Source organism: Anomaloglossus baeobatrachus, chromosome 2 (genome assembly GCF_048569485.1).
Source record: "Anomaloglossus baeobatrachus isolate aAnoBae1 chromosome 2, aAnoBae1.hap1, whole genome shotgun sequence".
Classification (NCBI taxonomy): Eukaryota; Metazoa; Chordata; class Amphibia; order Anura; family Aromobatidae; genus Anomaloglossus; species Anomaloglossus baeobatrachus.
In genome coordinates, this window is record NC_134354.1 from 774,180,568 (window position 1) to 774,195,077 (window position 14,510).

Genomic DNA, 14,510 nt, shown 5'->3' on the forward strand with positions numbered 1-14,510 from the left:
GAGCTCTGTGTGTCTCTCCCAGTAATATAGGCTGGATGTGAGGTCTGTGTGTCTCCCAGTAATATAGGCTGGATGTGAGGTCTGTGTGTCTCTCCCAGTAATATAGGCTGGATGTGAGGTCTGTGTGTCTCCCAGTAATATAGGCTGGATGTGAGATCTGTGTGTCTCTCCCAGTAATATAGGCTGGATGTGAGCTCTGTGTATCTCTCCCAGTAATATAGGCTGGATGTGAGCTCTGTGTGTCTCTCCCAGTAATATAGGCTGGATGTGAGGTCTGTGTGTCTCCCAGTAATATAGGCTGGATGTGAGGTCTGTGTGTCTCTCCCAGTAATATAGGCTGGATGTGAGCTCTGTGTGTCTCTCCCAGTAATATAGGCTGGATGTGAGATCTGTGTGTCTCTCCCAGTAATATAGGCTGGATGTGAGCTCTGTGTCTCTCCCAGTAATATAGGCTGGATGTGAGCGTTGTGTCTCTCCCAGTAATATAGGCTGGATGTGAGCTCAGTGTGTCTCTCCCAGTAATATAGGCTGGATGTGAGATCTGTGTGTCTCTTCCAGTAATATAGGCTGGATGTGAGGTCTGTGTGTCTCTCCCAGTAATATAGGCTGGATGTGAGCTCTGTGTCTCTCCCAGTAATATAGGCTGTATGTGAGCGTTGTGTCTCTCCCAGTAATATAGGCTGGATGTGAGCTCAGTGTGTCTCTCCCAGTAATATAGGCTGGATGTGAGATCTGTGTGTCTCTTCCAGTAATATAGGCTGGATGTGAGCTCTGTGTGTCTCTCCCAGTAATATAGGCTGGATGTGAGCTCTGTGTGTCTCTTCCAGTAATATAGGCTGGATGTGAGGTCTGTGTGTCTCTTCCAGTAATATAGGCTGCATCCAGGGTGCTTCTGTTTCTATTAGGTAATATATCAACACAGCTTCTATCCTGCATGTGTTTCCTCTTCATGTTTCCTCATCCTTATCTTTAATCTGTTTTCTTGCCCTTCCCAGGGAGCTTTCTCCCCTCTTCATATTGGAGATCAACGTACACCCCTTCCCCCTCCCTGCTCTTATCTCTAAGAGTGGTCAGAATCGGGAACTCTGACGAATTTTCTAATATTTTCCAGAATACTCAGTGACTTACAGATACTAAGCAGCATCAAAATTATAAAAAATAAATAAATAAAAATGTCTATTTAGAATCTTGGCTAACTTTACGATTACAAATCAAAAGAACAAAAAAAAAATCTAGTAGATCAAGGGATTATTAATAAGGTTGTCCACCACTAGGACAACAACCTCTCAATCCCTATGTTTGCCCCTGGTAAAATAACACCTTTCCAGCGGTGTTAACACTGTCTCTCCCTGAGATCGCGTGACATTATTATGTCACACAAGCCCTTGGAGAGACCATGCTGACACCCCTGGAATGGCACCGGGGAAGAGTATAGGGGGTGTTATTTTACTAGGGGCAAACATAGGGATTGAGAATGGTTTGTCCTAGTGGTGGACAACCTCTTTAACGCTTTCTCTGTTATTGGTACCTTACAGACAGAAATACATGACTACAGGATCCGACTACACAGGGTTTATTTGTAGTCTGTTGCTATGGTGACACATCTTTTTCTGTATTTTCAGTATGATCAGCTTTTCTGACACCACTTTTAACAAATAATTGTACTCGTAGTGTAGTTTTTTTTAGAATGCAGATTTACCATGTTCCCTGTTATTCCTCCTGGAAATGTATAATTACTTGTGATAGGTGAGTCTCTGTTATACACTCTAAAACTGTCTAACTTTTGCTGATGGCGTCCGAATGTGTAAGGACACAGAGGGAATGGTAACCACGTTTCTTCCTACATTTCCAGGAAGTTTAACAGAGGAATATTAGAAAAATATATACATTTCCAGGAAGTGTAACAGAGGAATATTAGAAAAATATATACACTTCCAGGAAGTGTAACAGAGAAATATATACATTTCCAGGAAGTGTAACAGAGGAATATAAAAAAAATATACATTTCCAGGAAGTGTAACAGAGGAATATAAAAAAAATATATACATTTCCAGGAAGTGTAACAGAGGAATATTAGAAAAATATATACACTTCCAGGAAGTGTAACAGAGAAATATATACATTTCCAGGAAGTGTAACAGAGGAATATAAAAAATATATACATTTCCAGGAAGTGTAACAGAGGAATATAAAAAAAATATACATTTCCAGGAAGTGTAACAGAGGAATATAAAAAAAATATACATTTCCAGGAAGTGTGACAGAGGAATATAAAAATATATACATTTCCAGGAAGTGTAACAGAGAAATATAAAAAATATATACATTTCCAGGAAGTGTATCAGAGGAATATTAGAAAAATATATACATTTCCAGGAAGTGTAACAGAGGAATATAAAAAATATATACATTTCCAGGAAGTGTAACAGAGGAATATTAAAATATATATATATGTATATTTCCAGGAAGTGTAACAGAGGAATATTAAAAAATAGAGTTCTGAGAAAAGATATATCCGGAACAGCTAACAGATCTTCTTATATATCAAGGCTATTTTGCTGAGTATCTTCATTTAACATGGGATGCATTCAGGAAACATATTTGCAAAAGTTTACACACCCTTTAATTTATTTTATTTTAATGTATTATTTCTATTTTAAGCGTTTTTACCTCCCAAATATTGTCACAGCTCATCCGCAGGCCCGGTGTGACGCGCTGGTAATTGACAGTCAAGTACTTTTGGCAATTTCTTGAGGGGCAGATCCAGTTCTAAGATTTCTCGAGAGGGTACAAATATTAATAGCATCTTGTAAATCTTCCCTTCTTGTATCTCTTACCACTTCAAGGGTATCCAGTAGATCAGAGGACGGATGGCGTTACACCTCAGCCGCACGCTTCACGTTTCCACAGGAAGGCGCTAAGGGGCCGACACCAATGTTTCTCACTTTATGCGGCGTCATCACTTTGTGTTTCCAGGCCTCTGCCATTTGTAAGATCTCTGCTTACAGTCAGTGAATTGAAGCAATGCTTTTCCCAGCCTAAGACCTTGACTCAGTGTTATATCTCACCTGGGGAAGGGGAGCCTGCAAGCCTCTGTACACAAGAGGAGATTTAAAGCAGCGCGGACAGATGACGCTGGTGCAGCAGAGCTATACAGTATGAATGGAGGCTGATGACGCAGAGTCAAGCATATCCTACACTCACTTGTAGTGATGTAGCAGAGCCAAGCAGTGCAGTAATGATTAGCATGAATGTATTCAGAATAGTGAGTGCAGCTCTGGAGTATAATACAGGAGGTAACTCAGGATCAGTACAGGATCAGTAATGTAATGTATGTACATAGTGACTGCACCAGCAGAATAGTGAGTGCAGCTCTGGAGTATAATACAGGAGGTAACTCAGGATCAGTAATGTAATGTATGTACACAGTGACTGCACCATCAGAATAGTGAGTGCAGCTCTGGAGTATAATACAGGATGTAACTCAGGATCAGTACAGGATCAGTAATGTAATGTATGTACACAGTGACTGCACCAGCAGAATAGTGAGTGCAGCTCTGGAGTATAATACAGGATATAACTCAGGATCAGTACAGGATCAGTAATGTAATGTATGTACACAGTGACTGCACCAGCAGAATAGTGAGTGCAGCTCTGGAGTATAATACAGGAGGTAACTCAGGATCAGTAATGTAAAGTATGTACACAGTGACTGCACCAGCAGAATAGTGAGTGCAGCTCTGGAGTATAATACAGGATGTAACTCAGGATCAGTACAGGATTAGTAATGTAATGTATATACACAGTGACTGCACCAGCAGAATAGTGAGTGCAGCTCTGGAGTATAGTACAGGAGGTAACTCAGGATCAGTAATGTAATGTATGTACAGAATGACTGCACCAGCAGAATAGTGAGTGCAGCTCTGGAGTATAATACAGGATATAACTCAGGATCAGTACAGGATCAGTAATGTAATGTATGTACACAGTGACTGCACCAGCAGAATAGTGAGTGCAGCTCTGGAGTATAATACAGGATGTAACTCAGGATCAGTAATGTAATGTATGTACACAGTGACTGCACCAGCAGAATAGTGAGTGCAGCTCTGGAGTATAATACAGGATGTAACTCAGGATCAGTACTGTAATGTATGTACACAGTGACTGCACCAGCAGAAGAGTGAGTGCAGCTCTGGAGTATAATACAGGAGGTAACTCAGCATCAGTAATGTAATGTATGGACACAGTGACTGCACAGCAGAATAGTGAGTGCAGCTCTGGAGTATAATACAGGATGTAACTCAGGATCAGTAATGTGATGTATGGACACAGTGACTGCACAGCAGAATAGTGAGTGCAGCTCTGGAGTATAATACAGGATGTAACTCAGGATCAGTAATGTAATGTATATACACAGTGACTGCACCATCAGAATAGTGAGTGCAGCTCTGGAGTATAATACAGGAGGTAACTCAGGATCAGTAATGTGATGTATGGACACAGTGACTGCACAGCAGAATAGTGAGTGCAGCTCTGGAGTATAATACAGGAGGTAACTCAGGATCAGTAATGTAATGTATGGACACATTGACTGCACAGCAGAATAGTGAGTGCAGCTCTGGGGTATAATACAGGATGTAACTCAGGATCAGTAATGTAATGTATATACACAGTGACTGCACCAGCAGAATAGTGAGTGCAGCTCTGGAGTATAATACAGGAGGTAACTCAGGATCAGTAATGTAATGTATGGACACAGTGACTGCACAGCAGAATAATGAGTGCAGCTCGGGGGTATAATACAGGATGTAACTCAGGATCAGTAATGTAATGTATATACACAGTGATTGCACCAGCAGAATAGGGAGTGTAGCTCTGGAGTATAATACAGGAGGTAACTCAGGATCAGTACAGGATCAGTAATGTCATGTATGTACACAGTGACTGCACTAGCAGAATAGTGAGTGCAGCTCTGGAGTATAATATAGGAAGTAACTCAGGATCAGTAATGTAATATATGTACACAGTGACTGCACCAGCAGAATAGTGAGTGCAGCTCTGGAATATAATACAGGAGGTAACTCAGGATTAGTAATGTAATGTATATACACAGTGATTACACCAGCAGAATAGTGAGTGCAGCTCTGGAGTATAATACAGGATGTAACTTAGGATCAGTAATGTAATGTATGTACACAGTGACTGCACCAGCAGAATAGTGAGTGCAGCTCTGGAGTATAATACAGGAGGTAACTCAGGATCAGTAATGTAATGTATGGACACAGTGACTGCACAGCAGAATAGTGAGTGCAGCTCTGGGGTATAATACAGGATGTAACTCAGGATCAGTACAGGATCAGTAATGTAATGTATGTACACAGTGATTACACCAGCAGAATAGTGAGTGCAGCTCTGGAGTATAATACATCATGTAAGTCAGGATCAGTAATGTAATATATGTACACAGTGACTGCACCAGCAGAATAGTGAGTGCAGCTCTGGAGTATAATACAGGATGTAACTCAGGATCAGTACAGGATTAGTAATGTAATGTATGTACACAGTGATTGCACCAGCAGAATAGTGAGTGCAGCTCTAGAGTATAATACAGGAGGTAACTCAGGATCAGTACGCATATCAAATATACAAGTTGGGGGTTACTTGGTGAATAGTGATCACAAAATAATAAGTTTTCATGTATTCTTTAGTAAGATGTCTAGTAGAGGGGCTACAAGGACACTAAACTTCAGGAAAGCAAATTTTAAACGGTTGAGAGATGATCTTAGTGCAATAAACTGGGATGATGTACTAAGTAATAAAAGTACACAAAGCAAATGGGAGACTTTTATGAGCATCCTGAATAGGGCTTGTGCAGAAAATATACCCTATGGGAACAAACATGCTAGAAATAGGAGGAAACCCCTATGGCTAAATAGAGCTGTAAGGGAAGCAATAAAAGAAAAACAGAAAGCCTTAAAAGAATTAAAGAGGGTAGGTAGTGATGAGGCATTATATAATTATAGAAAATTAAATAAAATATGTAAAAAGCAAATTAAGTTAGCTAAGTTTGAGACAGAGAGACTCATTGCGAGAGAAAGTAAAAATAATCCTAAAATATTCTTTAACTACATAAACAGTAAAAAACTGAAAAGCGATAGTGTTGGCCCCCTTAAAAATAGTCTTGGTGAAATGGTGGAAGAGGATGAGGGTAAAGCCAACCTGCTGAATGACTTTTTTTCTACGGTTTTTATACAAGAAAATGCCATGGCAGATGACATGACCAGTGATACCATAAATTCACCCTTGAATGTTACCTGCTTAACCCAGCAGGAAGTACGCCGCCGCCTCGAAATCACTAAGCTTGACAAATCTCCGGGCCCGGATGGCTACACCCCAGAGTACTACAGGAATTGAGTTCTGTGATAGACCATTATTTTTAATCTTCTCAGATTCCTTAATAACAGGGTCGGTTACCTCAGGACTGGCGCATAGCAAATGTGGTGCCAATATTCAAAAAGGGGACAAAAACTGAGCCGGGAAATTATAGGCCGGTAAGTTTAACCTCTACGGTTGGTAAAATCCTTGAGGGTTTCTTGAGAGATGCTATACTGGAGTATCTCAAGAAAAATAACCTTATGACAGAGTATCAACATGGGTTTATGAGGGATCGATCCTGTCACACTGATCAGCTTCTATGAAGAGGTAAGTTCAAGTCTGGACCAGGGAAATGCAGTGGATGTTGTGTATATGGACTTTTCCAAAGCTTTTGATACGGTGCCACACAAAAGGTTGGTACATAAAATGAGAATAATGGGGATAGGGGAAAATATGTGTAACTGGGTTAAAAACTGGCTCAGTGATAGGAAACAAAGGGTGGTTATTAATGGTACGTACTCGGACTGGGTCTCAGTTCATAGTGGGGTACCACAGGGGTCAGTATTGGGCCCGCTTCTTTTCAACATATTTATAAATGACCTTGTTGGGGGCATGCGGAGTAGAATTTCAATATTTGCAGATGATACTAAACTCTGCAGGGTAATCAATACAGAGGAGGATAATTTTATATTACAGCGAGATTTATGTAAATTGGAGAATTGGGCTGAGAAGTGGCAATTGAAGTTTAATGTAGATAAATGTAAGGTCATGCACTTGGGTAGAGGAAATAAAATGTATGATTATGTACTTAATTGTAGAACACTGGGTAAAACAGACACAGAAAAAGACTTGGGTGTATGGGTGGATGGTAAACTTCACTTTAGTGGCCAGTGTCAGGCAGCTGCTGCCAGGGCTAATAAAATAATGGGATGTATTAAAAGAGGTAGAAGTGTTCATGAAAAAAATATAGTTCTACCTCTGTACAAGTCACTAGTGCGACCGCACTTATATACTGTGTACAATTCTGGTCACCGATATATAAGAAGGACATAGCTGAACTGGAGAGGGTGCAGAGAAGAGCCACCAAGATTATTAGAGGAATGGGTGGGCTGCAATACCAAGACAGGAAAAACGAAGGCTTAGGGGGGATCTAATCACAATGTATAAATATATGAGGGGACAGTACAGAGACCTTTCCAAAGATCTCTTTACACCTAGGCCTGCGACTGGAACACGGGGGCATCCGCTACGTCTTGAGGAAAGAAGGTTTAATCATAATCACAGAGGAGGATTCTTTACTGTACGAGCAGTGAGACTATGGAACTCTCTGCCGCATGATGTTGTAATGAGTGATTCACTACTAACATTTAAGCAGAGCCTGGACGCCTTTCTTGAAAAATATAATATTACCAGTTATGTATATTAGATTTTATGACAGGGTATTGATCCAGGGAACTAGTCTGATTGCCGGATGTGGAGTCAGGAAGGACATTTTTTCCCCATTGGAACTTGTTTGTCACATTGGGTTTTTTTTGCCTTCCTCTGAATCAACATGTTAGGCTACGGGTTGAACTAGATGGACTTAGTCTCCCTTCAACCTTAAAAACTATGATACTATGAGTACAGGATCAGTAATGTCATGTATGTACACAGTGACTGCACCAGCAGAATAGTGAGTGCAGCTCTGGAGTATAATACAGGATGTAACTCAGGATCAGTACAGGATCAGTAATGTAATGTATGTACACAGTGACTGCACCAGCAGAATAGTGAGTGCAGCTCTGGAGTATAATACAGGAGGTAACTCAGGATCAGTACAGGATCAGTAATGTCATGTATGTACACAGTGACTGCACCAGCAGAATAGTGAGTGCAGCTCTGGAGTATAATACAGGATGTAAGTTAGTACAAAATAAATGATGAAAATGATGTTGATTTTTGTCTTTTTGTTAATCTGTCTTATTAATTAGCATATTTATCGGCGATTTGTCCTTGTAAAATATAATTTCTACCTTTCTCAGGACAGAATGCTTCCTGCACTTCCTGATATTATTATATAGTGACCTTGTTCTCCTGTTTGTGTCTTTGTGTTTGCTGAGATTATTCATTGCTTTGTCTTTTCTTTGTAGGTCCTTTTGTTTTGCATCACTGCTGCTCTCTACATGTTCTTTTTCCGGTAAGTACTTACCTTGTTTAATCACAATAGAGGCACAATAGTTGTAATTTTTAACATTTGTTTCCTCTCCTGGGAGCTGCCGGCTTTCAGTCATAGAGGCGAGCCCGCAGCGGCTACAGTCATCACTCACAGCACTGAACGATGCGGCTGTAAGATCTTTGATGTGTCCACTCATTGTTACAGCCGCCGCCGCATTCAGTGCTGTGAGCGATGACTGTAGCCGCTACGGGCCCGCCTCTATGACTGAAAGCCGGCGGCTCCCAGAACAAATAAAGTTAATTTTCTGCTGGTAGCTGGGCTTTCAGTAAGGCAGAAGGTCAGCATTGTAAAATTAGTCACCTGCAGATTAACCCCTTATCTGCAAGTTAATGGCGTTTGGGGACACAGCAGGTTCCCATTAATGTATTTCCATGAGGGTCGGGGCATGGCATACATGCTGCTACTCTGTGCCACAAATAAAGTTGGTAATAAATGTTTTCATTGTGTTACCAAGGGAACATATTTTACCCATTTTGGTGAATTTTTGTGTTATATTTTTTCATGCGATTATCTAGATTTCAGAATAATAGCAACATTTTGCATGTTTTACATTGGACAGTGGAGTCTCACAAAATGCTGAGCATTCTTGTTCTGTATAGATCACTTCTCAACAGTCATCTCATTATCATCACAGGCAGGGCCACAAGCCAGATATAACAAGCACAAGATTCAGAGTAAACAAATGATGTCACAGCTCACCTCCTCCCCTCCTATACAACGACTATTAACACCTCTATATACAGTAGATAACACAGGCTCCATCATTCACAATAGGTGATGGCACAGCTCACCTCCTTCTCCTGTACAATGACCGATAACACCTCTATATAGAGTAAATAACAGGGTCCACCAGTCACAAAAGGTGATGTCACAGCTCACCTCCTCCATTTCCTATACTAAGATTGATAACACCTCTCTCTCTCTCTCTCTCTCTCACTCTCTCTCCCTGTATATATATATATATATATATATATATATATAGTAGATTACACAGGCTCCACCATTCACAGCAGGTGATGTCACAGCTCACCTCTTCCTCTTGTACAATGACTGATAACACCTCTATATATAGTAGATAACACAGGAACCAGCATTCACAATAGGTGATGTCACAGCTCACCTCCTCCTCCTGTACAATGACCGATAACACCTCTATATAGAGTAAATAACAGGGTCCACCAGTCACAAAAGGTGATGTCACAGCTCACCTCCTCCATTTCCTATACTAAGATTGATAACACCTCTCTCTCTCTCTCTCTCTCACTCTCTCTCCCTGTGTATATATATATATATATATATATATATATATGATTACCCAGGCTGCACCATTCACAACAGGTGATGTCACAGCTCACCTCTTCCTCTTGTACATTGACTGATAACACCTCTATATATAGTAGATAACAAAGGAACCAGCATTGACAATAGGTGATGTCACAGCTCACCTCCTATACAATGACTGATAACGCCTCTGTATACAGTAGATAAGACAGACTCCACCATTCTGTCACAGCTCACCTCCTCCTCTTGTAGAATGACTGATTATACATTATATGTCACTATCTGCTTTCCATTAGTTAAACTTAATAGCGATACTTAGGATAAGCGATAACTTATATGTCAGGGGTCTAAACATCGCTGGGACCTGCAGCGAATACGGAATTTTTATCCCCATTAGAATGTGGCAACACTGCATATGCTCGATCACAAAACTGCTGCAGCCAATCACTGCAGGGGAAACAGAAGATTAGCTCCTGATCATAAGGGAGAGAGCGCATGAAACCTCAGCTAAAAGAGAAGCTGAGAAGTGAAACGCGTCGACTTTGATCTGTCTGTGCCTGGTAAACAGACGACAGGAATAACAACTGTGGAGACAATGACACCACCGAAGGGTAAATGTCAGAGAGCACAAATATTACAGGCGACAGTAATGGTACCTTCACACTTAGCGATGCAGCAGCGATCCGACCAGCGATCTGACCTGGTCAGGATCGCTGCTGCATCGCTACATGGTCGCTGGTGAGCTGTCAAACAGGCAGATCTCACCAGCGACCAGTGAACAGCCCCCAGCCAGCAGCGACGTGCAAGCGACGCTGCGCTTGCACGGAGCTGCCGTCTGGAAGCTGCGGAGACTGGTAACTAAGGTAAACATCGGGTATGGTTACCCGATGTTTACATTAGTTACCAGCGCACAGCTGTGTGTGCAGGGAGCAGGGAGCCGCGCACACTGAGCGCTGGCTCCTTGCTCTCCTACCATAGCTACAGTACACATCGGGTTAATTAACCCGATGTGTAATGCAGCTACATGTGCAGAGAGCAGGGAGCCGCGCACACTGCTTAGCGCTGGCTCCTTGCTCTCCTAGCTGCTGTACACATCGGGTTAATTAACCCGATGTGTACAGCAGCTACATGTGCAGAGAGCCGGAGCCGGCAGCACAGGCAGCGTGAGAGCTGCAGAGGCTCGTAACTAAGGTAAATATCGGGTAACCACCTTGGTTACCCGATGTTTATCTTGGATACAGCTTACCTCAGCTGTCAGATGCCGGCTCCTGCTCCCTGCTCGCTTCATTTGTCGCTCTCTCGCTGTCACACACAGCGATCTGTGTGTCACAGCGGGAGAGCGGCTTTGAAGAAAACGAACCAGGGCTGTGTGTAATGAGCAGCGATCTCGCAGCAGGGGCCAGATCGCTGCTCATTGTCACACACAGCGAGATCGCTAATGAGGTCACTGCTGCGTCACAAAAAGCGTGACTCAGCAGCGATCTCGGCAGCGAGCTCGCTGTGTGTGAAGCACCCCTAACTTCATTTCTTAAGGGGTGCTTCACACACAGCGAGCTCGCTGCCGAGATCGCTGCTGAGTCACGCTTTTTGTGACGCAGCAGTGACCTCATTAGCGATCTCGCTGTGTGTGACACTGAGCAGCGATCTGGCCCCTGCTGCGAGATCGCTGCTCGTTACACACAGCCCTGGTTCGTTTTCTTCAAAGCCGCTCTCCTGCTGTGACACACAGATCGCTGTGTGTGACAGCAAGAGAGCGACAAATGAAGCGAGCAGGGAGCAGGAGCCGGCATCTGACAGCTGAGGTAAGCTGTATCCAAGATAAACATCGGGTAACCAAGGTGGTTACCCGATATTTACCTTAGTTACGAGCCTCTGCAGCTCTCACGCTGCCTGTGCTGCCGGCTCCGGCTCTCTGCACATGTAGCTGCTGTACACATCGGGTTAATTAACACGATGTGTACAGCAGCTAGGAGAGCAAGGAGCCAGCGCTAAGCAGTGTGCGCGGCTCCCTGCTCTCTGCACATGTAGCTGCATTACACATCGGGTTAATTAACCCGATGTGTACTGTAGCTAGGAGAGCAAGGAGCCAGCGCTCAGTGTGCGCGGCTCCCTGCTCCCTGCTCACACTGGTAACTAATGTAAACATCGGGTAACCATACCCGATGTTTACCTTAGTTACCAGTCTCCGCAGCTTCCAGACGGCGGCTCCGTGCAAGCGCAGCGTCGCTTGCACGTCGCTGCTGGCTGGGGGCTGTTCACTGGTCGCTGGTGAGATCTGCCTGTTTGACAGCTCACCAGCGACCATGTAGCGATGCAGCAGCGATCCTGACCAGGTCAGATCGCTGGTCGGATCGCTGCTGCATCGCTAAGTGTGAAGGTACCCTAAGTTTCCTGTTGACACAAGGTCAGGTTTATCTTAATCTCTGCTAATTCCTGGAGAAACCATTGTCTGAGATGACTTCTTTGGACTATATTTTCTCACCCAGTTTCCTGGAGAAGAATGTGGCAGATGTGTCAGTGCAATACAAAATTTGGTATCAAATTGGATCCCGGTGGGTCTAATGTGACACCCATCGCGGTGCCCCTCCATACTTCAGTTTACACCACTGTATCTGCTCTGTGACCCTTACCCTTTTCACACCCAGGTGATTTTTATTAGTTTTTCCACCTTTCAGAAGCCAGAACTTATTTTTTTTTTCTAGGCATATCAGATCATGTTTTTTCACTAGTTGGGTTGTACTTTTGAATGGCATAATTTAGTTGTACGATTTAATGTGCTGAAAAATGTGGAAAAAATAAATAAATGGTGAAATCTGCAAAATTGCCATTTTTTGGAAGGGGGGAAAAGGTTTTATGGCATTTATTGTAAGTAAAACTGGTTCTTCAAGTCAATATGATTACAGCGATACCAAATTTTGTATTGTTTTTTTTCTATATTATAATAGTTAAAAAAAACCAAACAAATGGAAAATAACCCAAAATTAAAATTTAATTTTTTTATCCTTATTTTCTGAAATACTGGAAATTTTTAGAATTTTTTTTTTCATTGTGTTTTTGCATGCCGAGTTCTAGTTTTGATAGTTTTCATAGCCATAAAAGTTTTGAGGCTTTTTACTGTATTTTTTGATGAATTGGAGGGGCACCGCGATGGGTGTCACATTGGACCCACCGGGATCCAATTTGATACCAAATTTTGTATTGGTTTTTTTTTTTCTATATTATAATAGATAGAAAAAAAAAAAAACAAATGGAAAATTGCCAAAAATTTCAATTTGATTTTTATCCTCATTTTCTGAAATACTGGAAGCTTTTAGAATTTTTTTTTTCATTGTGTTTTTGCATGCCGAGTTCTAGTTTTGATTGTTTTTTAGAGTCATAAAAGTTTTGATGCTTCTTACTGTATATTTTGATAAATTGGAGGGGCACCGCGATGAGTGTCACATTGGACCCACCGGGATCGCACAACTTCACAGGATGAGAGGCATTTATTGGTGAAACAGCTGCAAGAGGAGCCAGTTCTAATAATTGTTAATATTATATACAGTTCATGTTGTGGAGGGGTACCGCGATGGGTGTCACATTGAACCCACCGGGATCCAATTTGATACCAAATGTTTTTTCCCCCTATATTATAAGAGTTAGAAAAAACAAACAAATGGAAAATTTGCCAAAAAATAAAATTTAATTTGTATCCTCATTTTCTGAAATACTGGAAGTTTTTATAATTTTTTTTCCATTGTGTTTTTGCATGCCGAGTTCTAGTTTTGATTGTTTTTCAGAGTCAGAAAAGTTTTGATGCTTTTTTACTGTATTTTTTGATGAACTGGAGGGGCACCGCGATGGGTGTCACATTGGTGCCACCGGGATCGCACAACTTCACAGGATGAGAGGCATTTATTGGTGAAACAGCTGCAATAGGAGCCAGTTCTAATAATTGTTAATATATACAGTGCATGTTGTGAAGGGGTACCACGATGGGTGTCAAATTGGACCCACCGGGATCCAATTTGATACCAAATTTTTCCCCCCCCCTATATTATAATAGTTAGAAAAAACAAACAAATGGAAAATTGCCAAAAAATAAAATTTATTAGGAGCCAGTTCTAATAATTGTTAATATTATATACAGTCCATGCATGTTGTAGGCAGCACACCTCTCCCGGGCACATTGGGAAATTTTTTTCCAATCAAATAAGAAAAAAAGCAAAAGATACAAAAATTTAGCAACCGACCAGAAGCATGTTGGCCAGGCCCGGGTCATTTTTATCACACACTCCATAAAAACAACACCCCCCCCCCCCCAAAAACTATTTTGGAATTGCATTTTTTTTTGTCCTGTATATTGTATGGTAAAATGACTGGCGTAATGCAAAACTACAACTTGTCGTGCAAAAAAAAAGCAACCCTCATATGGCTTTAAATAAGTCCCCTTCCCCTGGTATTATACTCACCCTCTGGCATTTTCATGCTTTTCCGGTGTCGCTCCAGTCTTGTGGCGCCATCTGGTGTCCGGAACATTTGACTGACCGAAAGTGAAAAGTTCCATCGCAAGCTCTCAATACAATTTTATGAGAGCCAGGACAAGAGGCCAATTGAGGCTCCCATAGACTTGTATTGAGTTGTGACCTCCGGCGCGCTC

At 41.9% G+C, this 14,510-nt stretch overlaps 1 protein-coding gene across 1 annotated transcript in view; it reads left to right on the forward strand.

The window, feature by feature from the left end:
- The window catches only part of TMEM135 (transmembrane protein 135), a 518,807-nt gene that overhangs the window by 392,592 nt on the left and 111,705 nt on the right, over positions 1-14,510 (forward strand). Inside the window, exon 6 of the mRNA XM_075337557.1 lies at positions 8,505-8,551. Within this exon, the coding sequence (XP_075193672.1) occupies positions 8,505-8,551 (47 nt within the window). The remainder of the gene's footprint in view (positions 1-8,504; positions 8,552-14,510) is intronic.